This window comes from Zalophus californianus, chromosome 13 (assembly GCF_009762305.2).
Source record: "Zalophus californianus isolate mZalCal1 chromosome 13, mZalCal1.pri.v2, whole genome shotgun sequence".
NCBI classification, from domain to species: domain Eukaryota; kingdom Metazoa; phylum Chordata; class Mammalia; order Carnivora; family Otariidae; genus Zalophus; species Zalophus californianus.
Genome location: NC_045607.1, coordinates 89,068,688 through 89,096,384, shown reverse-complemented (window position 1 = coordinate 89,096,384; position 27,697 = coordinate 89,068,688). Strand labels below are relative to the sequence as shown.

General features: G+C 34.9%; 1 protein-coding gene across 8 annotated transcripts in view; it reads right to left on the bottom strand.

The window, feature by feature from the left end:
- The window catches only part of JAK2 (Janus kinase 2), a 147,010-nt gene that overhangs the window by 53,373 nt on the left and 65,940 nt on the right, over positions 1 to 27,697 (bottom strand). For all 8 annotated transcript variants that reach the window (XM_027614590.1, XM_027614588.1, XM_027614591.1 and 5 more), the window contains 3 exons: positions 17,295 to 17,418; positions 9,445 to 9,562; positions 2,803 to 2,948 (listed from right to left, as the gene is read on the bottom strand). In XM_027614590.1, coding sequence (XP_027470391.1) covers positions 2,803 to 2,948; positions 9,445 to 9,562; positions 17,295 to 17,418 — 388 coding nt within the window. The remainder of the gene's footprint in view (positions 1 to 2,802; positions 2,949 to 9,444; positions 9,563 to 17,294; positions 17,419 to 27,697) is intronic.

Below are 27,697 nucleotides of genomic sequence, written 5' to 3'. Positions count from 1 at the left end.
CAAAAATGCAAAATATATAGCCATCAATGGCTACTTTTTAATAAAGCTTTTAATAAGACTTAAAAAGAGGAGTTTAAAATAACAACATAAAACAAAGCTTTCCACATTGATGCCTGGCATAAAGGACCAGACATACTTCCTCTGGGAATACCATAGGAATGTGTGGTTCTTGAACATAGTAAATCCACTTCAGCATCATGCTATCAGAACCAGACTTGTTAGAAACACTAAAAATTTTTCAAGAGAAAAGTTATTAATTCTTAAAGCAAAAAGACATTTTTCCTCATGCTTTTCTTATATTGAGTTTTTAAAGAATGCTAAAATTGAGGCTCCAAAAGGCTCTGAAATTGAGCCTTGGCTTAGAAACTGTATAGTATTTTTTGTACTATAAAATGAAATCTGCATTTTATTATTATAGGTGGAGTAGGCCATTGGAAACTCTATTATTATTTACTTAGTTTTTTAGAAAGGGAGTCCAGGGAGATGAGGTGAGTAGCTCAGTTGCTATGTAAGTGGCCTTGGTCCTGGCCTAATGTTTACAAATTCAGCAGTCTCCTAAACTCTTTGCATTTTCCAGTTCTCTTCTTCCCACCCTTTAGCAGACTTAGAACTTTAAAGAGCAGATGAAGAATGAAAACACAAAAATTTTATGCTTTCCTTCACTTTCTGTACTCTAATACCTAAGCCATAATGTCCAATTAAGAGTTGGTGGCATACAGAAAAGTATCTAATGCACACACATGCACAAAGAGGTGAACACACACACACCCACACACACAGAGCTAACACAAAGGCACAGACACACAAAGATGCACCTTACATGAATTTTTTTTTAAAAGTCGGGGAAGGAATATGTATTTAATTATACTAATCAGAGATCCATATCCGACTGGGTATTTCTGGGAACAAAACAGTTTATTTCATTCTGCCAACAACTAGTCATTTATTCTCCCATCAATCTTGAATAATTTCACACTGAGTAGAGTTTCTTGATTATTTCTCAGAAATAAGCACTAAATGTGAATTCAGAAAACATCAGTTGAGTTAAATTACATTACAAAGGCAAGCAAGGCAGGCATGATTTGCTTCAGGACAGGCAGAAATTATTTATCTAATATTAAAATGTCATGGTACAGGAAACAAAAGAAAAAATAAATTACCCGAAAATTATGAATTTTATGAATGATACTTTCAAGAAAGTGAAAAAACAGTCCAAAGAAGGGGAATATATTTGCAAACTATAAATATAATAACTTTCATCTGGAGACTTGTATCCAAAATATGTAAAGCACCCTTATAACTCAATAATAAAAAAGTCTTGAGTCATACATCTTAAATGGGTGAACTTTATGGTTTAAGGCTTAACAGACATCTGAAAACAAGATTACTTAAAACCAAAGCAGAAATAGAAACTGATACCCTGCAATCTGGGTATGTAACTGTTTTTAAGGCACTTAGTAAATGAGTGACTAAAACCAGTTATTGAGAGGATTTCAAGAAATATAGGGTTTTAACCAGATGCATAACACCCTCAAACTTTTAATTCTAAGTATGCAATATGTAAAACATAGTCTTCAAACTTATAAAAAACTTGAAGAACTCTTATAATAATCATATACATCTTTAAAAAGATTTACAACTATTAAAGCTGGGCTGTAGGAGCAGTATTTCAAAAAATCCTGTTAGGCATGACAAAACCCAATATGCACATGAGTAATTTGGAGAATGTGGAGTGTGGATCACTTATAAAAGAATCGGCTGGATCAGTTATAACATGAATAAGGTCTAAGGATCTAATGTAAAACATGGTGACTCTGATAAAACTGTATTGTAGAACTGAAATTTGCTGAGAAGAGTGTTTAAACATTCTCACCAAAAAAAAAAAAAAGTAAGTAGAATAGATAAATATGTGAAGTAATGGATGTGTTAATGAACCAGATGGGGGAGTTCTTAATCGTGTATACATACAGCAAACCACCACGATGTACCTTTCCAATCATCTTACAATTTTATATGTCAATGATACTTCAAAAAAGCAGAAATTTTTAGGAAAATTCCCAGGAGAACTTGTGAAGATTTGTATTTGTGGGCTTCCCCTGAGATTTACTGAATCAAAACTCTTGGGTAGCACTCAGAAATCTTCAGTTTTAACAGGCACTTCAACTTCAGGTGATACTAATTCAAGTAAACTGTGGGCCAATATTTGAGAAATACTGCTTCAGATGTATTTATAAAGACAATTTGAGGATCTATCAGAAATTATGCCTACAGGTGTTCTTTTCATTCCCCTAACTTTACTTACTCTTTTTAGAATAAATGAATCAAATAATTAATAAGTATCAAACATCATTGATACTTTCTGTAGTACTCCAACTCTTTCAATATTTTTTTAAATTCTAAGATAAATCAGTACTAAGGATATAACATACAATATGATCACTATAGGTAACACTGCTGTTTCTTTTTTTCTCTTTTTTTTAGTTAACTATATGAGATGATGGATATTAACTAAACTTATTTTGGCAATTATTTCACAAATATATGTAAGTCAAACTGTGATGCTGTATACCTTAAACTTATACAGTGCTATATGACAATTATATCTCAATAAAACTGGAAGAAAAAAGAAAAAATAAATTTCTTTTATCTCACAAAGTATGTGTTGTATACAAGGAAGAAAATTTACCCATATGACTTTTAATTATTATAAAATCAAAAAGATTTGATACAGAAAGTACAATTAATTACAGAAAAACTCCAACTGTTCACATTCATTTATATGGATTTGCATAAGGAAACTACCTGATAGAGCTATAGATGTCCAGTGGGGTTTGATCCTTCTCTTTGGCTAGTCTCATCATATCTAACACAGCCATTCCAAGACATTCTTCCTGTGTTTCATGGGTCACGGGTATTTTTATCCATCCATGTAAAAAATCATGCCGCCACTATAGGAAAAAAATTTAGAAGGAAATACCTCTTAAATTTCACTGTCACATTTTAATCTATTATATTTTAACCTATAATTTCTACAACATATGCATTTAAAAAGAACGTCAACTCCTCCACTGATTTTCAGTTATTTTGCCATAAAATTATAGTGAAAATTTTTTGTCAATGGAAACTGATTTATTAGACTGTGTTCCCCATTATATAGTACATATGATGTCAACACTGCTGGTATCTTCAAATTATATCTTCTACATAAAGATTACCTAAATTAAAATAGATATTAGCTAATTAAGTACCTAGTTCCAAATATGTTCAAAGCATTATACTAAGTAGGACTGTGTGAGATACAGAAAAATATAAGATGAGCTTCAACCCTCAAGAAGACTAAAATCTAGCAGGGAAGCTAAACATGTAAATGAAATATTATAATGCAGATACTCTATACTAAGTGCCACACAACAGATGCTTCAGGAATTTAAAAGAATTTGAAACTATATCCAGTTGACATAATCAGGAAAGGTTTTATGGAAAATTCAAAACTTCATGTAGTCTTAAAAGATGAAGAAATTTCTGATGGACACAAAACAGGATGATAGAAGGAATGATACAAAAACAAAGCATAAGGCATGGTCAGAGATGCAAACTAGTTTGGTTGGGCAGACGATTTAAGTAAGGGAATAATGTGGATTAAAACTTGGAAAAGGGGGCACCTGGGTGGCTCAGTTGGTTAAGCGTCTGCCTTAGGCTCAGGTCATGATCCCAGGGTCCTGGGATCGAGCTCTGCATTGGGTTCCCTGCTCAGTGGGAAGCCTGCTTAGCAGGAAGCCTGCTTCTCCCTCTGCCTGCCACACTCCCCCTGCTTGTGCTCTCTCTTACTCTGTCTCTCTCTCAAATAAATAAAATCTTAAAAAAATAAAATAAAATAAAATTTGGGAAAATAAGTTGGGGTCAAAATGTAGGTACTCTTGAATGACTTGATCCTAAAAAGCAACAGGCAACCATTTTCTTAAAGCATCAGTTTCTCAGAGCACCTTCTCTTAAAGCATCATGTCTCTTCCACTGGTAGAAGTATCAATGATGAAAGTGCTTTAAGAAAATAAAGTATATCCAGTGAGACTCATTAAGAGGCTGCTGTAATGGGTCAGATATGAAATAATAAGGATCTGATGTAGGGAACAGAAGACACTAAAAGAGTCTGAAAAAAACATAACTTTATCATTATATATAAAAATGAAGAAAAAGAAATAACAAATTTCAAGATTTTGGTCTAGATGATTTAGGAATATGGAAATGAGACTGAATGAATGTGTAATGGGAGAAAGGAAAGGCAAAACAGAAAAATGACCAATATTCTAAAAAACAGCAATTTTCTTGAAAAGAAAGGTGAGAACTAAAATATTAGCTGAAATACCAGTATTTAACCAAGGTTTTGTTATTTTTTTAAAAGATTTTATTTATTTATTTGAGAGAGAGAAAGAAAGAGCACAAGCTGGGGGGAAGGGGCAGAGGGAGAAGGAGAAGTAGACTCCCCACTGAGCAGGAAGCCCACTGTGGGGCTCAATCCCAGGACTCTGGAATCATGACATGAGCCCAAGGCAGACGCTTAACCACCTGAGCCACTCAGGTGCCCCTTAACCAAGGTTTTAAACTGGGTAAGAGAAATATAGGGCCACTCTCTTTATTTTATGTAATAAATGTGATAACTTATCTCATGAAATTAAAGTTTAACACAAATTCTTCAAAAATAATTTCATTAAAAAAAAATAGGGGCACCTGGGTGGCTCAGTCTATTAAGCCTCTGCCTTCAGCTCAGGTCATGATCTCAGGGTCCTGGGATCGAGCCCCATGGCTGCTCAGCAGGGAGTCTGCTTCTCCTTCTCCCTCTGCCCACCCCCTGCTCATGCTATCTCTCTCTCTCAAATAAATAAAATCTTTTAAAAAATAAAAAAATAAAAATAATTTTATTAAAAGAAATAAATACACAATTAAAAGTATATTTGTTCAACTTCCTATTAATAAATTAGAAGGCATTTTAGTACAAGAAAACCCTATATTATTTAAAAGGCATAAACCATGAAATAACCAGTATTCACCAAAACAAAAGCCTAATATTGGTAACACAAAGTTAATTCAGGGAAGGAGTTAGATTTTGTTTTGCTAACACTTATCTCACCACACTTTTAGAAATGGGCAAGTAAATTATTCTGATTAAGATAACTGATGGCCAACTCTGGAAAACAGTATAGAGGTTCCTCAGAAAGTTGAAAACAGAGCTACCCTACGACCCATCAATGGCACTACTGGGCATTTACTCCAAAGATACAAATGTAGTGATCCGAAGGGGCACCTGCACCCCAATGCTTATAGCAGCAATGTCCACAACAGCCAAACTATGGAAAGAGCCTAGACGTCCATCAGCAGATGAATGGGTAAAGAAGATGTATATGGTATGTATATACAATGGAATATTACTCAGCCATCAAAAAAATGAAATCTTGCCATTTGCAACGATGTAGATGGAACTAGAAGGTGTTATGCTAAGCCAAATAAGTCAATCAGAGAAAGGCAATTATCATATGATCTCACTGATATGTGGAATTTGAGAAAGAAGGCAGAGGATCATAGGGGAAGAGAGGAAAAAATGAAACAAGATGAAACCAGAGAGGGAGACAAACCATAAGAGACTCTTAATCTCAGGAAACAAATTGAGGATTGCTGGAAGGGAGGTGGGTCGGGGGATGGAGTAACTGGGTGATGGACACTGGGGAGAGTATATGTTGTAATGAGCACTCGGTATTAATAAGACTGATGAATCACAGACCTGTATCCCTAAAACAAATAATACACTATATGTTAATTAACTGAATTTAAACTTTTTAAAAAAGGTAACTAATGATTAGGTAGATTCTTTTTACACCTTGCTTTTGTTCCACATTCTATATAGGACCAGAGTATAATAAATTATGTTCATGAAGATATTCTGTGGAATTTATACCCAAAAGACGATAAAGATAGGAAAAACCATTAAGAGCAGCACTAAGACATAATCAACCAAATGTCCATTACAGAAAAATCACAATCGAAATAGAGTCCCAAATACCAAAGCATACTATTTTAAACTATTTTTAAACTTCCTTAAAAAAATGCAGTGTGTACCAATAAAAATTTCCTTTAAACATAACTGTAGAAAAGTAGTTTTCTGGAGTCAAGAGTCTCCAGGAGGTGGGTGGGGCGATGGGGTAACTGGGTGATGGGCATTAAGGAGGGCACGTGCTGTGATGAGCACTGGGCATTATATGCAACTAATGAATCACTGAGTATTATATCAAAAACTAATGATGTACTATACGTTGGATAACTGAATTTAAAAAAATTTTTTTTAAATAGTTTTTCATTTGGGTAGCTGACATTTGAACCAAAAAATTTTATCTGCATTCACCCAGAAAAATAAGAAAACAGTTATAGTCACAAAATCATAAATGAACCAAGAAACAATATGGAGTGAATATACATTTTTTTGCCAAATATATATAAATTTATTAAAGACTGTTCACATGACAGCAAATTATTTGCTGAGTCACTGTATTTGATGGTATCAAGGCAATCCTCAGAAGAAAATGAATTTAAAAGGGACATCTAACTTTTGGCTTTTATTGGCTTACCTTTCCCAAATCCATCTTTCTATAGTAGTATCTTAACATACTTAATAGTTTAGTGGCTGAACTATTTTTTAGTTATTTAAAAATATCAACATAATCTTATACTCTGATGATGTCACTGGTCAAACATGTTTTCTTTAGTCTATTAAAATGCATATAATCCATCCTGATATCAATATAATCTGGATAAGTTAATTACTACCTTATGTATTTTCTGGGCACAGGTTTAGAGAAATAGAAACATTAAGAAATAGAAAAATTACATGTGGGATATTATCTAGACACAATTTAGGATTCTATTGTGAAATTATTTTGCTGTCCTATATGAGAAAATCCTTCCTAGGAAGACAAAATTAGAAATCATCCATATTTTTTCTAGATCAAAAGTATTAGATATCACAGTATTAGGGTAAAGCAGTTGAACAGTTTAGGAAAATTGTCTTATTAATGGGATTTAAACTAGCATGCCACCAAAATAAAACCAGTTCTGCAGCACAGATAATATAATCATAAAGGCATCAGATACTATAACCTCATAGTATCTATTCTCAAAAGCCTATAGCTCTCTTTTCCTAATGACTACTGAAACAAAGGAAGCTATATAAAAGTTGGGTAGTGGTCAAACTATTTTTGACAAGAGCACCAGGACCACTCAAAAGAGAAAGGACAGAATTTTCAACAATGATGCTGGAAAAACTGGATATCCACATTCAAAAGAATGAAATTGGGCCTTACCTTCCAACATCAACAAAAATTAACTCAAAATGGACCAAAGATGTAAACATAAGAGCTAAAACAATAAAATACTTATAAGAAAACACAGGGGGAAAGCTTCGTGATATTGGACTTAGTAATGACTTCTTGGATATGACACCAAAAGCACAGGTAAACAAAAGAAAAAAGAAACAAATCAGATTACATCAAAATTAAAAACCTCTGGACATCACGGGACACATCAACAGATGTGAAAGGCAACTGACAGAATGGGAGAAAATATGTTACATAGCTGACAGGGGGTTAATATCCAGGCATAAAGAACACTTACAACTTAACAACAACTGATTTAGAAAATGGGCAAAGGCCATACACAGAAATTTCCCCAAAGAAGATATACAAATGGCCAAAAAGCTTAAGAAAAATGTTCTAATTCCACTGATGTGAGGCACCCAGAATAGGCAAATTCACAGAGACAGAAAGCAGAAAAGTGGCTGCCAGGGGCCAGAAGGACATGGCGAGTTATTGTTTAACGGGTATGAAGGGGCGCCTGGGTGGCTCAGTTGGTTAAGCGACTGCCTTTGGCTCAGGTCATGATCCTGGAGTCCCGGGATCGAGTCCCACGTCAGGCTCCCTGCTCAGTGGGGAGTCTGCTTCTCCCTCTGACCCTTCCCCCTCTCATGCTCTCTCTCAAATAAATAAATAAATAAATAAATAAAATCTTTAACGGGTATGAAGCTTCAGTCTAAAAAGATGAAAAATGTTCTAAAGATGAATCGTGGTGATGGTTACACAATAATGTGAAAGTACTTTAATGCCATCAATCTGTCCACTTAAAAATGGTTAAGATGGTAACTTTTATTAAGTATATTTTACCAGAATAAAAAAAAAAAAAAAGTTGCTTGTTCTCATACCCCAAGAAGAGGAATATTTATCGATGTGTTGCTCACAAACTGAACCAATCTTCCTAGACATCTTAGAAACGTGAGCCATGAGGATCTGTGGGGTAATTTCCTAAGATTTTTGCAAATCTGATTCAGAACTCCTTAATCTGACATCTTGGGGATAATAAGAGCGTATCTTTACCCAAAAGCACTAATATCTTTTTTCTTCCTTTAGTTTCTACTCCTCAGTCTTGTGGCACATAAAAACAAAAGTTATTTAATGACAGAACATTGCAATTACTGTTTAAATTAAGGTAATAGATAAGAAAGCATTACAAAATGTTCAAATACACTATAAAAATTTAATATAACACTATTAATAAACCAATAACTGGAACACAACTCTCAGATCAAGTAACAACACTCAATCATCCTCTTCTGAGGAGCTAAACACACTACTGTAACCCACTTTTTTTTTTTTAAAGATTTTATTTATTTATTTGACAGAGAGAGACACAGCAAGAGAGGGAACACAAGCAGGGGGAGTGGGAGAGGGAGAAGCAGGCTTCCCACCGAGCAGGAAGCCCAATGCAGGGCTTGATCCCAGGACCCTGGGATCATGACCTGAGCCGAAGGCAGACGCTGAACGACTGAGCCACCCAGGCGCCCCTGTAACTCACTTTTTATTTAGTTTCCCACTTTCTTTACATTTTACTATCTACTAATTAAGTCGGAAATTGTTCAGGAATTTAAAAAATTTCTGAGGAAATTTTGCTGTCTTATATTCCAGACACTTACATCTACATGAATCCTGTTGTATAACTTAATCTAAACTTTGTGAAATCCTTAAAATGCCCTAAAACACTAAAAAAGAAAAAAAATTCAAAAGGGCCAATTAAGGGAACCTTTATAAAATAAATTCCTTTATTTTATAAAGGAATATATATATAACATATAAATAAATATATTTATAAATATAAATAAATATAAATATAAAAAATATAAATAATATATAAAATAAAAATCTTTATAAAATAAATTTAAAATAAATTATAAAATAAATCCCATAAAAGATATGGGATTAAAAATTAGTGATAAGAAGACTCAACTTTGTTACCTTTCTGTGCCTGCTATGCAAGACAGAACATCAATTTTCCCATATATGAAGATTTTCACACTACACAGCAAGATTCTTATCATTTAACACATACACAAGTAAGATAACATAATGATACCTGAGCAAAAAGGTAGGCCATGACAAAGTCGTCAAGAAGAGGAGCTTCAGCACCTCGAGATATCCCATGCCGATAGGTTCTGTTGCTGCCATTACAATACCAGTAAGGAAAGTAAAATCTATGAGACAAAACATTCAATCAGCCTCCAAATAGTTCAAATATAAACAAACTGTACATACAACCACTTCCAGCATATTGAAAGGTATTATCCCATAACCAGAAAACACAGGTGACAGCGTTAAATGCAAGTTGGGGACAAAAGAAAATCTGGATAAGACCATGATAATGTAGACAGAAAATTCAAGAAACGTAAGTGTAAAATCAATATGCTGCCTGCTTCTATGTGCAGAATGCAGAAGCAATAGGAAACAGAGAAATATAAAAATAAAATATTAACAAATTTTTTTAATATTAATCCAGTAATACCAGTAAAGTTATAAATACTAAATTGAAAATACTAATTGGGTACAAATACAAATAACTGCTTCTTCTGTTAAGAAATGGAGGTTATCACAATGAGATATCACTTCATACCAGTCAGAATGGCTAGTATCAAAAAGAAATAATAAGTGCTGGCAAAGATGTAGAGAAAAGAGACCCTCCATGCACTATTGGTAGGACTGTAAATTGGCACAGCCACATGGAAAACAGTATGGAGGTTCTCAAAATACTAAAAATAGAATTACCATACAACTGGGTATAGAATTCCACTACTGGGTATTTATCTGAAGAAAATGAAAACACCAATTTGAAATGATATAGGCACTCCTATGCTTACTGCAGCATAATTTACAATAGCCAAGATATGGAAGCAACCTAAGTGTCCATCAAATGATGGAAAGATAAAGAAGATGTGGCGTATATATATATATATAATGGAATATTACTCAGCCATAAAAAAGAAATGTTGCCATTCACAACAACATGGGTAGACCTAAAGGGTATTATGCTAACTGAAATAAGGCAGAGAAAGATTAATAACATATTTCACTTAATGTGGAATCTAAAAAAGCAAAACAAACAAAAAAGTTAAAAAGGAACAGACTAATAAATACAGAGAAAAAAACAGGTGGTTGTTGGGGGGAGGGGAGAATAGGTAAAACAGGTGAAGGGGAATTAAGAGGTACAAACTTCCAGTTTTAAAATAAATAAGTCACGGGGAAGAAAAGTACAACATAGAGAACATAGTCAATAATATTGTAATAAGTGGATGGTGACAGATGGCAACTACACTTACCATGGTGAGCATTTTATAACGTATACAATCGTCAAATCACTGTGTCATCCACCTGCAGCTAATATAATATGTCAACTACACTTCAATACAAGTGAATGAATGAATAAAATAGGTTAAAAACTTGTCCTTCAAAGAAATAAAAATGTTTCTTAGTATCTTCCTAGCACTATACAAACATCCCCACAATCTAATTTTAGAACATTTTCATCCCCACTAAAAGAAACTCCATACCTAACAGTAGTCACACCCAAATCACCCCACCTACTCCCCAGCCCTAAGTTCCCACTAGTCTCTCTCTAAATTTGCCTGTTCTGAACATTTTATATAAGTGGAATCACATAATATGTGGCCTTTCCTACCTTTTTTCACTAAGCATATTTTCAAGGACTATCCACGTTATAGCAAGTATTAGCACTTTGTTCCTTTTTATTGCCCAGTTAATATTCCCTTGTATGGATAAACCACATTTTGCTTCTTCATTCATCACTTGATGGACATTTGGGTTGTTTCCATCTTTTTGCTATTGTGGATAATGCTGCTAAGAACAGTGTGTACAAGGGCGTGTGTGTGTGTGTGTGTGTGTGTGTGTGTGTGTGTGTGTTTTCGTTTCTCCTGCATACATACTTAGGGATGGAATTGATGGATCATATGTTAATTCTATGTTCATCTTTTTGAGGAACAGCGAAACTATTTTAAAAAGTGGCTGTACTAGTTTACATCTGCAACAGCAACTTATGAGCATCTCAATAGTTCACATCTGTGCCAACACATGTGGAGAGTTTAGCTAAGTTAGTCTTTGGTATTGCTGCCCTGGCGTCTGTTTTGTTTGGCCAAGAGGACTGCAGTGACCTGAAACTGACATTAGCCCCTCATGCAAGTGCACGCCCTAGAGAACAGCCCACTGAGTCAGAAGCAAATATCAGTTTCCGATACAACTTCCCAACAGTCTCCCCTGTCTCCCAGCACCTAACCCTTACTGAAGTCCCTTCAATAAGACTCCCATGTGGCTTATCAAATACCAGCTCTTTTGGCTTGAATTGAATTTGGAACCCCAAACCCTAGTAAAGGCATGTGCCCTGGGTCCTGTGTCTCTCTCTGTACTCCGCCTTGATCTCCCCGTATGGCCCCTGGAGGCCTGCGGGGCACTTCCTCCAGGACCTGCAAGTAATAAACTTCTCTAGTTTGGTTTCTCTTGTGCTCTATTGCTGAAGCATGGCTATCTAGCCCCCTGTACTCTACCTAAAAAGTGGTAATTTGACAAATTCATAACTTGTTATTGTCCATCTTTTACACCTTTGTCATCCTAATGGGTGAATTGGTATCCTATTGTGTTTATGATTTACATTCCTTTAAAGAATAATAATGTTGAGCATCCTTTCATGCACTTACTGGCTATTTGTAGGTCTTATTGAGAAAAATGCTATTCAAACGCTTTGCCCATATTTTCATTGGGTTATCTGTGACTGTACTGTTGAACAAGAGTCCTTTAGGTATTCCAAATATAAAACCTTTATTAGATATGATTACAAACATTTTCTTCTATTCTGTGGGCTGTCTTTTCACATTCTTAACAGCATCCTTTGATGCACAAACATATATTTTGATGAATCCCAATTAATCTATTTTTCTTGTGTCACTTGAGCTTTCGGTACCATACTGAAGAAACCATTGGCTACTCCTAAGTATACAAAGATGTACTCCTATATTGTCTTCTGTTTTACAGTTTTAGCTCTTAGATTTAGGTCTATGATTCATTTTAAGTAAATGTTTTGTATATAGTGTGAGTTAGTGATCTAACTTCACTACTATACGTGTGTATATTCAGTTGTCCCAACAGCATTTGTTGAAAAGAGCATTCCTCCCCATGAACTGTCTTAGCACTCTGTCAAATATCAATCACCATAATATCAGGGATTATTTTTGCACTCTTACTTCTATTCTATTAACCTATGTACCTACCCTTAAGACAGTACCACGCTTTCTTGATTACTAGAGTTGTGGAGTAAGTTTTGAAATTAGGAAGTGTAAATCTTCCAACTTTGTTCTTTTTCAAGATTGTTTTGCTATTTCAAGTCCCTTTGATTTTTTATATGAATTTACCACCAACTTGTCAATTTCTGTAGTAAAGACAGGATTTCAATAGAGACTGTACTGAATATACAGATCAACTTGAAGAGTATTTCCACTTAACAATATTAAGTCTTCTGATCCATAAACATGAGGTATCGTTCCATTTAGGTAAGTGTTTCTTTAAATTCTTTCAATGGGGCGCCTGGGTGGCTCAGTCAGTTAAGGGGCTGCCTTTGACTCAGGTCATGATCTCAGAATCCTGAGATTGAGCCCCATGTCAGGCTCCCTGCTCAGTGGGGGAGCAGCAGAGGGAGAGGGAGAAGTCTGCTTTTCCCTCTCCCTCTGCTGCTCCCCCAGCTTATGCTCTTGCTTGCATACCCTCTCTAATAAATAAATAAAATCTTTAAAAAATAAATTCCTGGGACCCTGAGATCATGACCCAAGCCAAAATCGACAACAGTCAGATACTCAACCAACTGAGCCACCCAGGTGCCCCTCCTTAGGATTTTTTATATACGAGATCATATCATCTGTAAATAAAGATTGTTTTACTTCTTTTCCAATATGCCTTTTATTTCTTTCTCTTTTCCCTGGCTAGACTCTATAGTATAGTGTTAAATAGAAGTGGTAAGAATAGTTATCTTTGTCTTGTTCCAGATCCCTGGGAGAAAGCGATCAGTCTTTGGCCATCATGGATAATGTTAGCTTTGGGATTTTTGTAGAAGCACTTCGTGAGACTAAGGAAGTTCCTTTCCATTCCTATTGTGTTGAGTATTTTTTGTGTCAAATGTTTTTTCTGTTTCTATTGAGACGATCATGTGGTTTGGGTCCTTTAACTAATACGGTACATTATAGTGATTGATTTGGGGATATTAAAGCAACCTTGTATTTCTTAGAATAAATCCCATCTGGTCATGGTATTTAATCCTTTTTATATATATTGCTAGATTTGGCTTGCTAGTATTTTGAAGACTTTTATACCTGTATTCATAAGGGATACTGACCTATAGTTTTCATTTCTTCTGGATGCCTGTCTGGATTTGGTATTAGGTTAACACTGAACTCACAGAATGACTTAGGAAGTGTTCCTTTCCATTTTTTGTGAATAATTGGTCTTAATTTTTCTTTGTTTGATAGGATTTACCACTGAAGCCACTTGGGCCTGGGCTTTTCTTTGTGGGAAATTTCTTTAAATTATTAATTCAATGTCTGTACTTATGAGAAGTCCACCAGACTTTGTTTCTTCTTTTGGCAGTTCCTATAGTTTGCTCTTTCTAGGCAATGGTTCACTTCATTTTGGTTATGTAATTTGTTGGCATTCAACTGTTCCCTATAATCTTTATTTCTGTAATGTCACAGTGATTGATGTTCTCTCTTCCTCACTTTAATAATTTAAGCTTCTCTCTTTTTATTTTTTTAAGATTTATTTAATTGACAGAGAGAGACACAGAGAGAGAGGGAACACAAGCAGGGGGAGTGAGAGAGGGAGAAGCAGGCTTCCCACCCAGCAGGGAGCTAGATGTGGGGCTCGATCCCAGGACCCTGGGATCATGACCTGAGCCGAAGGCAGACACTTAACGATTGAGCCACCCAGGCACCCCTAAGCTTCTCTCTTTTTATCTTGATCAATCTAGCTAAAGATTTATCAATAGTGTTGATCTTTTCAAGGAACCAACTTTTGGTTTCTTGATTTTCTGTTGTTTTCCTTTCTCTTTTTCATTTATTTCTACTCTGATCTTTATTTTTTTTAATTTCTTTTTTTAAGATTTTATTTATTTATTTGAGAGAGAGACAGCAAGTGAGAGAGCGGTAGGCAGAGGGAGAAGCAGGCTCCCAGCTGAGCAGGGAGCCCGATGCGGGGCTCGATCCCAGGACCCTGGGATCATGACCTGAGCCGAAGGCAGACGCTTAACAGACTGAGCCTCCCTACTCTGATCTTTATTATTTCCTTCCTTGACTTGCTTTGCTTTGAGTTTTATTTACTCTTCTTTTTCTACTTTCTTAAAGTAGAATGCTCTTGATTTGAGAACTTTTTCCTTTTTTAATATAGGTGTGCACAGCTATGAATTCTCATCTAAGCACTGTTTAAACTGCATACTATAAGTTGGTATGTTCATTTTTAGTCCTATCAAAGTATTTTCTATTTTCCCTTGTGATTATTTTCTTTGACCAAGTGGTTATTTAGAACTGTTGTTAATTACCACATATTAGTGAATTTTCCAGTTTTCCTTCTGTTAATGATTTCTAAATTAATTCCATTATGGTCAAAAAACATACTTTGCATGATTCCAATCTTTTAAAACTTACTGAGACTCATTTTGTAGACTAACGTGTGGTCTACCCTGGAGAATGTGATTGTGCTGCTGCTGGGTAGCGTATTCTACATAAGCATGTCTAGCTGGCTTATAGTGTTGCTCAAGTCTTCCTTTATCTTGCTGATCTTTTGTCCAGTTGTCCTATCCATTTCTGAAGAAAGTCATGTATTGACATCTCCAACTACTATTGTGGAATTATCTATTTTCCCCTACAATTCTGTCAGTTGTTGGCTTAATGAATTGTGCAGCTCTGTCATCAGATACAAATTATAACAATTATAAACAAATATTATGTTTTCCTGATTCATTAACTCTTTTATCATTATAAAGTGTCCCTTCTTTGTCTCTAATAACAATTTATATCTTTCAAGTCAATCTTGTCTGATATTAATATAGCTGCTCCAGCTCCTTTTTGGTTACTGAGGGCCTGTTATATCTTTTTCAATCCTTTACTTTCAGTTTAGTTGTGTCTTTTAAGGTAAAGTGTGCCTCTTATAGACAGCATGAAGAATAGGAAAAATTCATGAATTTGATGAGAAGCAATTTTTAATTCTTAAGAAGAGGTCAGCAAACTCTGCCTCACAGCCCCATTCTGGTCCACTGTTAAGTTTTTATAAATAAAGTTTTATTGGAACACAATCATGCCCATTCATTTACTTATTCATGGCTGTTTTCACACTATAATAACAGAACTGAATAGTTAAAACAGAGATAATAGAGCCTAAAATATTTACTACTGGCCTTTTACAGAAAAAGACTGTAGACCTCTGCTACACAGACCTTTTCAAATCAAAAGATACACTTGCTAATTGCAGAAAGTATAGTCATTACAGAAAGTGATAAAGAAAATATTCTTATTAAGATACTGATATTTTGTCAACCATATGTAGCATGTTAGCATGCTTCTTTTAAATGCAACTTTGTAAAGTCTTAAAACCTGCACAGAAGTCTTACATAATTTTGGATAGATTTAATCCTAGGTACTTTGCATTTTTTGTTGCTACTAGTTATTTTAAATTTCTGTTTGTTTGTGGAGTATAGAAACAGCTGATATTTTAACATATTGATCATATAGACCTAGCACTCTTCTGAATGCTTATTATTGATGCCTATAAGTTTGTTTACATTGTCTATGTTAACAATCTTATCATCTCCAAATAATGACTCTTTGTTTCTTTGTTCTCAATTATTTTTTTTTAAGGATTTTATTTATTTATTTGACAGAGACACAGGGAGAGAGGGAACACAAGCAGGGGGAGTGGGAGAGGGAGAAGCAGGCTTCCCGCCAAGCAGGGAGCCCGACGCGGGGCTTGATCCTAGGACCCCGGGGATCATGACCTGAGCTGAAGGCAGATGCTTAACGACTGAGCCACCCAGGAGCCCCTTTGTTCTCAATTATTCAGTATTTTATTCATTCTTCTTGTCTTACTGTACTTGTTAGGAACTCCACTAAAATCCTAAATAGAAGCAGTGGTGGTGGCTATCTTTGTTTTCTGTCGTTTTTTGATTTTACAGAGATTGCTTCTAACATCTTAGCATTTGAGAATATTATTTGCTACCTGCTTTTGGTAAATACCCTTTACCATGGTAAGGATGTTTCTCTTGAGTCTTAGTTTTTTAAGGCTTCCTTTTCTTTCCTCTCTAAGATCATGAATGAGTCCATGCGCTTTTTTACTATGCAACACTGACTCTGCATGGAATGAATCTATTTCATAAGAGCCACAGGTGAAACTTATTTCTTTGTTCTATCCTTTTGAGTGGAAAAGTACCTCTAGATTTCTCTAAATTGGTATAACGTATTTCCATAAATTATGAAATGAATTAACTAATAATTTGAGCCTGTAAATAAACACTGGCAAAATCGTATCTTTCCTTCACTTCAACTCTAAAAAATTTATTAAAAAGAGATGTGAGATTACATTTTATTGCACAAAACACTGAATTTCCTGGGAAACTAACAATATTCCAAACATTTGGGATTTTGTTAGTAAAGGCCATTCCCATCATTTTTAAATTTAATTATAATCATAAGTGGTAAAGTAGCATCCCACCAGAAAAGCTCAGAGCATTCTAGTGAAAAAATATGTAAAAATATGTCCTCTGGTGGACAAAATGTCTTAAATGAAGTTCTGGTCTCTATTATCAAGTACCTTGCAATTTAAAAATATGTTTGATTTCTCTCACTTCGCCTTTCACCATTAAATGAGTCACTTTATTGGAGAAAGTACCTTATTCTGTAGAGTACATTGTGCCTGGCTGATTCATCTATATGGAAGACATGGTTGGGCGGATACCAAATCCTTTCTGTTTCACTCATTAAAGCAAACATACTATGATACACAGGTGTGATTCCTAGGAAAGAAGGAGAAAAAGAAATGATTACAGACAATAACAAGTACATTTATATAACATCCATAATTTGTAATGGCATTGAAAGAACAACTCTTAATCAGCACAAATGCAGTAACGGTTGACATCTTTTGGTTCAACATGACTCACAACTGAATTTTTTTTTTTTAAGACTTTATTTATTTGACAGAGAGGGACACAGCGAGAGAGGGAACACAAGCAGGGGGAGCAGGAGAGGGAGAAGCAGGCTTCCCGCAGAGCAGGGAGCCCGATGAGGGGCTCGATCCCAGGACCCTGGGATCATGACCTGAGCTGAAGGCAGACGCTTAATGACTGAGCCACCCAGGAGCCCCTCACAACTGAATTCTTAATTAAATCTTTCTTCCCTACATTTTAAAATATGATTGCTGGAACTCTTTCAAGCAGGTTTTTTAAAACATTTTATCCAATTTTTTTAGTTGTCTTGCACAGAAAGGTCGATTCAAATTCGTGTGGGTTTTAATTGATAATGAGAGTATCAACTAAAATATTTAGAGGTCACTGGATACATTTAAGAAAATAGCACAACAGTTTTATTTTTAAATTCAAATTTCACACAGTGCACTAGTACCTATATCTTCTGCACTATTTAAACTTACAATGAAAAATTTTAAAAGTCAACTTAAATTCCAAGGGTATGTGAAGCTCTGCCTTCAGCTCAGAGCTTTTCTGGTGGGATGCTACTTTACCACTTATGATTATAATTAAATTTAAAAGAATGAATAAAATACTGATATTTTAGGAGCTACATTAACAAAAGTTTGAAGGCTACTGAACTTTTTTTTTTTAAGGTTTTATTTATTTATTTGAGAGAGAAAGAATGAGACAGAGAGAGAGAGCATGAGAGGGGGGAAGGTCAGAGGGAGAAGCAGGCTCCCCTCTGAGTAGGGAGCCTGATGCGGGACTCGATCCCGGGGCTCCATGATCATGACCTGAGCTGAAGGCAGTCGCTTAACCAACGGAGCCACTCAGGCGCCCCGGCTACTGAACTTTTTAAAAAGCATATGAAACAGCAAGCCACACAGTTAATTAATGCACTTTATTTCCCAGGACATAGAGAACATTCACACATATATACACAGACACACCCCAATCATTTGGAATCTAAGAATAAGTCTCCCAAAGTCCTAGAGAATAATCACACATTCCATGTTCTCTAACTATACTTCAACTCAATCAGAAATGAATACTGTAAAAAAATTTTAACCCTATATATTTAAAAACATACCCCTCAAAAAAACCAAAGTATATTTATTCTAGTAATGTTTTCATTCTTCTCCACTGTAGACAAAAATGACACCAACTTGACACATTGAAAACAAAGATTTAAAATTTTTATTAAAATTATCACAACTGTTTACTCATAGATATGTACTAATTTCAGTAAGTTACATATAAAAGTAACAACTTTTAAACTGTATCCTTGCATTCATTCTTGTATTTACACACCCTTCTAAATATCTCACAGGTCATAGGAGAAATTATGAGAAACTAAAGAGCGTTTATAATGATGATTAATAACATCTATTAAAAATTATGGAATAGGGGCACCTGGGTGGCTCACTACGTTAAGTGGTCAACTCTTGGTTTCAGTTCAAGTTGTGATCTCATGGGTTGTGAGACTGAGCCTTGTGTTGGGCTCTGTGCTCAGCGTGGAGTCGGTCTGAAGCTGCTCTCCCTCTGCCCCTCCCCCCACACTCTCTAAAATCAATAAATCTTTAAAAAATACAAATAAAAGTAAAATTATGGAATATAACTAAACTGATACTTAAGAGGGAAAATGAAGCTTTAATCTGATTATATCAGAAAAATAACAGAATGATCTAAGTTATTTAACTCAATACATTAAAAAACAGAGTAATCTCTAAGCTGAAAGAATGTGACAGCATAGAAGTTAACAGAATAAAGATTCGATAAAGAGAATCCACAAAATAAAAGCTGATTATTTGCAAGGACCAACAAAATAAACAAGCTTTTCTCAAATCTGATCAAGAAAAAAAAACAGATAAACACAAATGATTTTTAAAAGTATAATTATAGGTTATGAAGACAAAAAGAATAAACAATGCCAATGAATTTGAAAATGCAGACAATTTTAAAAACATATACAACTTTAAAAAATGGATTCAAGAACAAAAAACTTCAAAAGAACTATAATATATCCACTTAAAAAAATAATGAAGAAGAAAGGAAGAGGGGGGAAAGAGAAAGAAATAACAAGAAGAAAGGAAAAACCACAATTAGACCTGGACGAAATTTATATGTGAGTTCAACCAAACATGAAAGACAATTCTAATCTTCGGTATACTATTATAGAAAAAAGAAAGAGAGAAAAGGGATATTGACATAATTTGGGAATTTAGTTTGACCATGACACCAAAACCAGCCAGACATCATAAACAAACAGATAGAAAAAGTCCTCAACATTTTAATTAACAGCAAACCAAATCCCATAATGTTTCTTTAAAGGAAATTAAGACAAAGTTCATTTATCTTACAACAGCAGAGATGGCTAAATTGGAAAAATTAATGTAATTCATCACAACAATGAATCAGAGGAAAATCTGAAAATGGCAAAATAATACATTTGAAAAGTTGTCCAGTTACTACACTGATATGTATTATATTCTTCTATACAAAGTATCACTTTAAATATTTTATAATAAAAAATCAGGATTAAAAATGCAAAATAAAAATGAAAATGGCAAAAAATAGATGTAAGTTACTTACAATAGAGCAAATACATGAGTAATAATAATTAATAAACATGTGAAAGGATGGTAATACCTAGCACTGAAGAAAATACAAATTAAAATTATGTGATATCACTTTATACCATTCAGCTAGCAAAATTAAGAGGGATAACATCTAGGGCTGATTAGATGATGGTGAAAAGGGATGATGTTACATAATTGCTAGAAATGTCAACCTTTCAACCCAGCAATGTACTCCTAAAAGTACAATGCAGTAGTAAGAAAATATAAATTCAAGAGTAGAAAAATCGAAAAATATATGGTAGTACAATCCATGGAGCAGAATATTAGGAAACTCAATAAAAAAAATTAGTGTAAAAGTGTGTGGCTTGAATAGATCTTTCACAATGTATGTTTTCATGATAAAGGCAAGAAGCATAAAATATGATTCCATTTTATAAAATAATCTCAAAACCCTCATGACTGTGTATATAGGAAGGAGGGGGATTATGTTTCCATATATGTTTATATGATCATGGAAAAAACCATAGAAGGATACACAAGAGATTATTGCCCCAGTTATTAGGATGGGACAAAGAGAAAAGGAAGATTAAGAGTAGAGTAGAGAAAAACCATCTTTTTAAAAAAGAATTCATTAAATAAAAACAGTTAAGTCCTCATGTCAAAAAAAGGGGGGGAAAGGAAAAAAAGAAATTAAAAAAGATACTAATCAATACCAAGATTAGAGTTCATCATGTAAATCACCTTGAAACTATAGAGAATGATGGCTTGTCTTTCTCGGAATTTTAAAATAACCATGAGAGGAAATAATGCCATTCAATAACTGGAGAAATAGTTATTTTATCTGAATACTATTTTGATCTAGGCTAATTATGCACTAAAAAATATTTTAAACTTGAAAATCTGAATAACATCATCCCATCAGTCAAGTAGTTAGCATGGTAATCTCACGTCCCAGTGCCTTGCACATATTACTTGTTTTATCTATCTACCACCTCTCCTCTCCGCACGAAATGCTTCACACAGCCAGTGTTCTAGGTATATAAGAGACAGAGTAGGAGATGAACATGCCCAGGAAAGGGCCATAATAGACTTGATATGAAATTATCGAGAAGAGAAAATACTGGGAAGAGAATCTTAACAAAAGAGTAGCATTTAGTTTAAATGTAATCATGCAAACAAAATTGTATATGGAACCATTATTCTTAGCACATGATAACAAGGATTTTTTTTAAAAGACGACAATGGTCATGATTTTCAAACAACAGCATAATCATACAAAGCGGGAAAAGTGAATTCATATCGATGAATCACCAGGATTTTTTTAAATGACGAATAACAATTTCTTCAAATTGGACTGCATACCTTAATTATAGGTATCAAAATAGGAAAATGAATGTATCTATATAAATTGGCACAAAAGGGTCAGAAAAAAGGGGATACACACCAAAAGAAAAATGGTTAAGTCAGCCCTGCAAACAAATAACAAAAGAAAGTGTTTAGTCACATTGATATCTTATTCCAAAATGGCAATTATATATTAATACTTATTTCATTTTTCTTAGTTCATGTTCATTGGGTTGTCCTAGAAAGGATGAAAAAGCAATGACACTGTATTTGAGATATACATTATATTGAAAAAATAGGACCACACAGAAAACTCAGTCATTTTTAACTCTTTCTTTCCCTATACACCAAGTCCAAATTATACGTATTTTTATTTATTAAAAGCACCTAGTTCCATGTCATTCTAGAGCAAGAATGGTCATCATTCCACTAATATTAACAGAGTCCCTATTCCATAATAAGCACAAGAGGGGTACAGGAAATATAAAAATAAAAATAGTGCTCAACTTAAGGAACTCACGTTGTAGCAGATGACTCAGAGATGCCACTGGGGAACTACAATTCAAAAGGGTAAGTGCAATGATAGTTAAAGACCATAAGAAAACAATGAAGTACAGGGGAGAGATGAAAAAGATTCTTTGCTTGACCAAATTTTAGCAAGGCTCCTCTGAATCCTCATACATCGCTCATACGTTTTTCCATGTAGAATCAAGTTTTAGCAAGAATCCTAAGTCCATTTAGCAAGAGTTCCCCACCTTTGCTTTCTAATCAAACTCCTCACCCCTATTATCTACCAGATGATAACTGATGACCTTGGCCTGCCTATGGCAAGAATCATATTAGGCTGGTTGACTCAGAATCTCCCCAGACTTGATGTCTACTCTTAGTAACTTTCCATTCACCAGTGCCCCGGCAGATCTTTCTCCTTGGCTATAAAACCTCACCTGTTCAGGCTGTATTCAGTCAAGCTCACTTCTATACCAGAATATCTTTCCTATTACAATGGTTTATTAATTAAAATACATTTTCATCACTTTAACTTCTATTCAGCTCTGGTTTTAACAGAGGTAAAAACATTTATCAAGAGAGTCAAATGAAGTAAAGACTTCAATGAAGGCTTCTGAAAAGGTAATGCATAAACTGAAAGCACGTGAGGATTTAGTTATTCAATGTAAATGCAGTTACATAAAGTGTATATAAACAGAGGATCAGCCGTAAATGCTCCTGCAGCTAAAACAGCTAAACAGAAAAGAAAAGAGAGGTGTTCTATAGCCGAGCGCTGCAGACAGGACAAGCGTATCACCTGCCGGACCAACATAGGTTTGGTTTGCCGACTGCTCCAGCATAATCAACAGTGTATCTTTTCATCTCAAAAGTATCCCAGTTTAAACAGTGATAATCTATATAGCATTAGCTTAAACTCTGATATGAGTTAAGTCTGAGCTCAGCCATTTACTAGCTAGGTAAACTTGTGGTAGTTAATCTAAGCTTATACTTCATCATCTAAAGAATAAGGACAGAAAACGGAGTTCACAGGATAGTTGGAAGGATAAAAATGCCATAATATGAATAAAGTACTTAACAAAGTACATGGCACATAACATGGGTCCCACTGTAAAGATCCCAAGAGTAAATCCTAACCGGGCTTTATAAACTATATAAATAAACAGTTTCTTTGTTCTCCCTAACTGAATGAGCTAGAATGAACTATACCAGTACTTTTCCCAAAATTTAATGTTCATCATTATAACAACCTGGAGACTGTCTTTCGGCTTCCATGGTTTTTGTTGAAAAGCTTGAAAAGCATGATTTTGTTAAAAAGAAAGTTTCTTATTCACTGATCCTGGGATGGGGCCTGAGATACTGCATTTCTAACAACCTCCTTAGCGATATTGATACTACTAAACATGGACCAACAGAGGGATTTAACAGCACACAATATACTACAGAAAACAGAATCAGTCGACACAAAAACAAGTCAATAAAAGTACCCAAATTGAAGAACAAAAAAATAACAGAACGGAAATAACTGAAGACAGTATAAAAGGCATTTAAGACCTGTCAAATTGACCTAATTTACATGTCCCTGAATGGCCAAGAATTTTCCAAAGCTAAACAGATACTGACCTACAAATTCAGCAAGATCAGAGAGCCCGAAGCAAAATAGACAGAGAAAACAACATATAGGTACACGACAGTCAAACTGCTGAAGATGAAGAACAGAAAAAAAAACCTTAAAAGTAACCAGAGCACAGAAACATATTACCTTCAAAGGAGAAATAAAAGACTAATAGGCAGCTTTTCAACAAAAACCATGGAAGCCAAAAGACAATGAATGAATATGACATACTAAGAACACTGAATGAAAGTGGGGGGGGGGGGGGAAGCCAACCAAGAATTCTAGACCCTGTGACAGTACCTTTCAAAAAAGAAAGCAAAAAGAAAAGACATTCTCAGATAAATAAGAGCTGAAGAAGGTATTTGTCATCAGCAGATCTGAGATACAGAAAAACTAAAAGGAGTTCTTTAGGCTAAAGGAAAATGGTGACAGGTAGAAGCATGGGAGTACCAGAAATAAAGAACAAAGGAAAGGGTAAATACAAAAGAATGACTATTAAAGCAACAATAATGTAAGTGCCCTGTGGGGTTTATGATGTCTGCAGAAATAAAACATATGATAACAATGGTACCAAAAGTGAAGAGAAGTAAATGGATTTAAACTGCTCTCAAGTTCTTAAATTGTTTAGAAAATTATTAACATACGAGCTTAAGACTGTAATAAGCCAAAAACGTACATTGTGATATCTAGGGTAATCCTAAAATAACAGTACAAAAACTTTAACACAAAATCTAATAAAAGAGATTTAAAAAAAAAATACAACAATCTTGAAAAAGAACAAGAAAAGTTGGAAAACTCACACTTTCGGATTATAAAACTTACTACAAAGCTGTAATGATGCAGAGAGTATGGTATTGGCATTAAGACATATAGACACCAGAATTGAAAATCCAGAAACAAACCCACTCATTTATGGCCAAATAATACTTTGAAAGGGTTCTGAGACTACTGAGCAGGAAAATCATAGCCTTTTCATCAAATGGTGCTGGGATTTGCATGTAGATATTCATTTGTTACTGGCTTTTTACACTTCCTACAATATTTACAAGGTTCATCCATGTTGTATCATCTATTTGATACTATTTAGCTGAATGTATTTCAGCCATAAAAGAATAATGTTCTAATACATGGTACAACATAGATGAACCCTATAAATACTATACAAAGTGGGAGAAGTCAGTAACACATAGATATTCACATGCAAAAAAATGACATTGCACCTCCACTTCAAACCAGCTGCAAAAATGAACTCAAAGTGAAGCAAAACTATAACTATAAAACTCCTAGAAGAAACTACAGGGGCAATTCTTAATGAACTAGGATTTGGTAATGGATTCTTAGATATGACACAAAAACAACAAGCAACAACAACAAAATAAATAAAAAGGTTTCATTAGAATGAAAAATCTTTGCTTCAAAGAACACCACCAGAGCCAGACAATGAAAAGACAAAACACAAAATGGGAGAAAAGACTTCCAAATCATATATTTGATAAGGGATCTGTATCTAGAAAATATAACTATTAACAACCCCATAACAAACAAAAAAAAACTATTTAAAAAGTGGACAAAGGATATGAATAGACATTTGTCCAAAGAAGATCCACAAATTGCCAATAAGCAATGCAAAGATACTCAAAAGAATTGGTAATCTGGAAAAAAATAATCAAAACTATAATAAGATACCATTTTATACCCATTAGAATGGATATAAGTTTTAAAGGTCCTATAACAAGTGTTATTAGGGATGTGGAGTAATCAGAACACTGACACACTACTGGTATGGATATAAAATGGTGCAGCCACTTTGGAAAACAGTCTGGTAGGTCCTCAAATGTTAAACATAAGAGTTACCATTTGACCCACAATTCCACTCCTGGGTATACACACAAGAAATGAAATCATCTGTCCGCACTGTACACAACATTGTACACAATGTTCACAGGAACATTATTCATGATAGACAAAGACTAAAACAGCCAAAATGTCCAGCAAATGATCAATGGTTAAATAATATGTGGCATTATCTATAGAGAAGCATATTATTCAGCCATAAAATAATGAAGTACTGACAGATGGCACAATATGGGTGAACTTCACAAAAATTGTATGAGTAGAATACTTGGGAGTTTCTCTTCAGACCACATGAATCTTTCACCTTTTCTAAAGATTTCCATGGCAGGGGGCTATTATACATGAGTATAAGAAGCTAGTAACAACAGGCCACATATTATATGACCCCATCTATATGAAATATCTAGACAAACAAATGTATTGAGACAATATAGACTGGGGGATGCCTGAGGCTGGAAAGGGATGAACGGGTTTGAGAGTGATAGCACAGAGTTTCTTTTGGGATGAAAAAGTGTTCTAAAATTGACTGGTGATACTAAAAACCACTGAAATATACACTTTTTAAAAGTATGAAATGTATGATATGTGAATCATTTATCAATAAAGCTTTTTCAAAAAAACACAATGAGATACCACTTCACACCCACTAGTATGTCATTCATCAAAAAGACCAGTAATAACAAGTGTTGATCAGGATGCAGAAAAATTGGGACCTTCACACACTGCTGGTGGAAATGTAAAATGATGTAGGTGCCCGGAAAATATTCCAGCAGTTCCTCAAAAGGTTAAGGACAAAGTTACAATATGACTCAGGAATTCAACTCCTTGTCACAAAAAAACACATATGGCATGATTCCACTTACATGAAATGTTCCAAATAAACAAATTCTTAGAGATATAAGCAGACTTGTTGTTGAGGGAGCTGGGAAAGAAATGGAAAATGATTTCTGATGGGTTAAGAGGTTCCTTTCTGGGGATACTAAAAACTGACAGGACAGCTGAATGGTTCTGTGAATATACTAGAAATACTGGATTATTTAACGAAAGGTAGAAGAAGAAAGAGAAGGAGGAAAAGATCTCAAAAGCAGCTAAGTAAACCACCAATTACCTAACCACGCGCCAGAACAAAGTCCATTGCTATTTAAAGAATACAACAAAATCCAGCAGGCAACAATGTAAATTGCAAATTTACATGACAATATCCAGCATCCAATCAAAAATTGTAGGCATTTGAAAAAGCAGGAAAATATGACCTATAACCAGAAGAAACATCAATCAGTAGAAGGATACCCAGAAATGACAGAAATGGTAGAATTACCAATGAACAAAGTTAAATCAGGTACTGTAATATATTCTATCTAGTAAAGAAGGTAGAGCAAAACACGAACATGTTGAGGCAATGGAAACTATTAAAAAGCAATCCAAATAAAACTTCTAGAGTAAAAACTGCAGAAAAAAGATAAGGAGACATGAAGACATAGCAATACAAACCTACCATTTTGCCCCTGGTACCCCCAAATTCACATCCTTTTCATATTCAAAATATATTCACTACATCCCAGCAGCCCCCAAAGTCTTAACTCATTCCAGCATCAACTCAAAAGTCTGAAGTTCGAAGACTCATCTGAATATCAACTAAATCATATTTGGGTGGGACCCAAGGTACCATTCATCCTGAAGCAAACTGCACTCCAGCTGTGAATCTGTGAAATCGAACAATTTAAATGCTCCCAAAATACGACAGGACAGGCATAAGATCTCCAAAAGGGAGCAGAAAAAAAGGAGTGACAGGTCCCAAACAAGTCTTAAATCCAACAGGGCAAATTCCATTAGACCTAAGGCTTAAGAATAATCCTCTTTGACATGACAATCTGTTCTCTTGCCTACAGGACACACTGGGACAAGGTTTCTGTCTTTGTAGCTTTACCAGAGATTGGCGCCAAGGCTCCCGGCTGCCCGGCTCCACCCTTTGAAATCTAGGTGGAGGCAGGCAGCCATGCTCCCTGGGCCTGTGCACTCTCCCGTGTTGGAAACAACACACTCCATCAAAGTTTGCTGCCTGAACCCTGTGGCGGGCAGCAGCTGCACCAGGGACTTCCAGAGCTGCACCTGGGCAACCGAGGAGCTCGGCGCCTGCAAAACCCTCAGTGTGAGGCACCACCAGGTAGCAAACAGGTCTCCAAGCTCTGGCAGCTCCCCCTTTGACAGC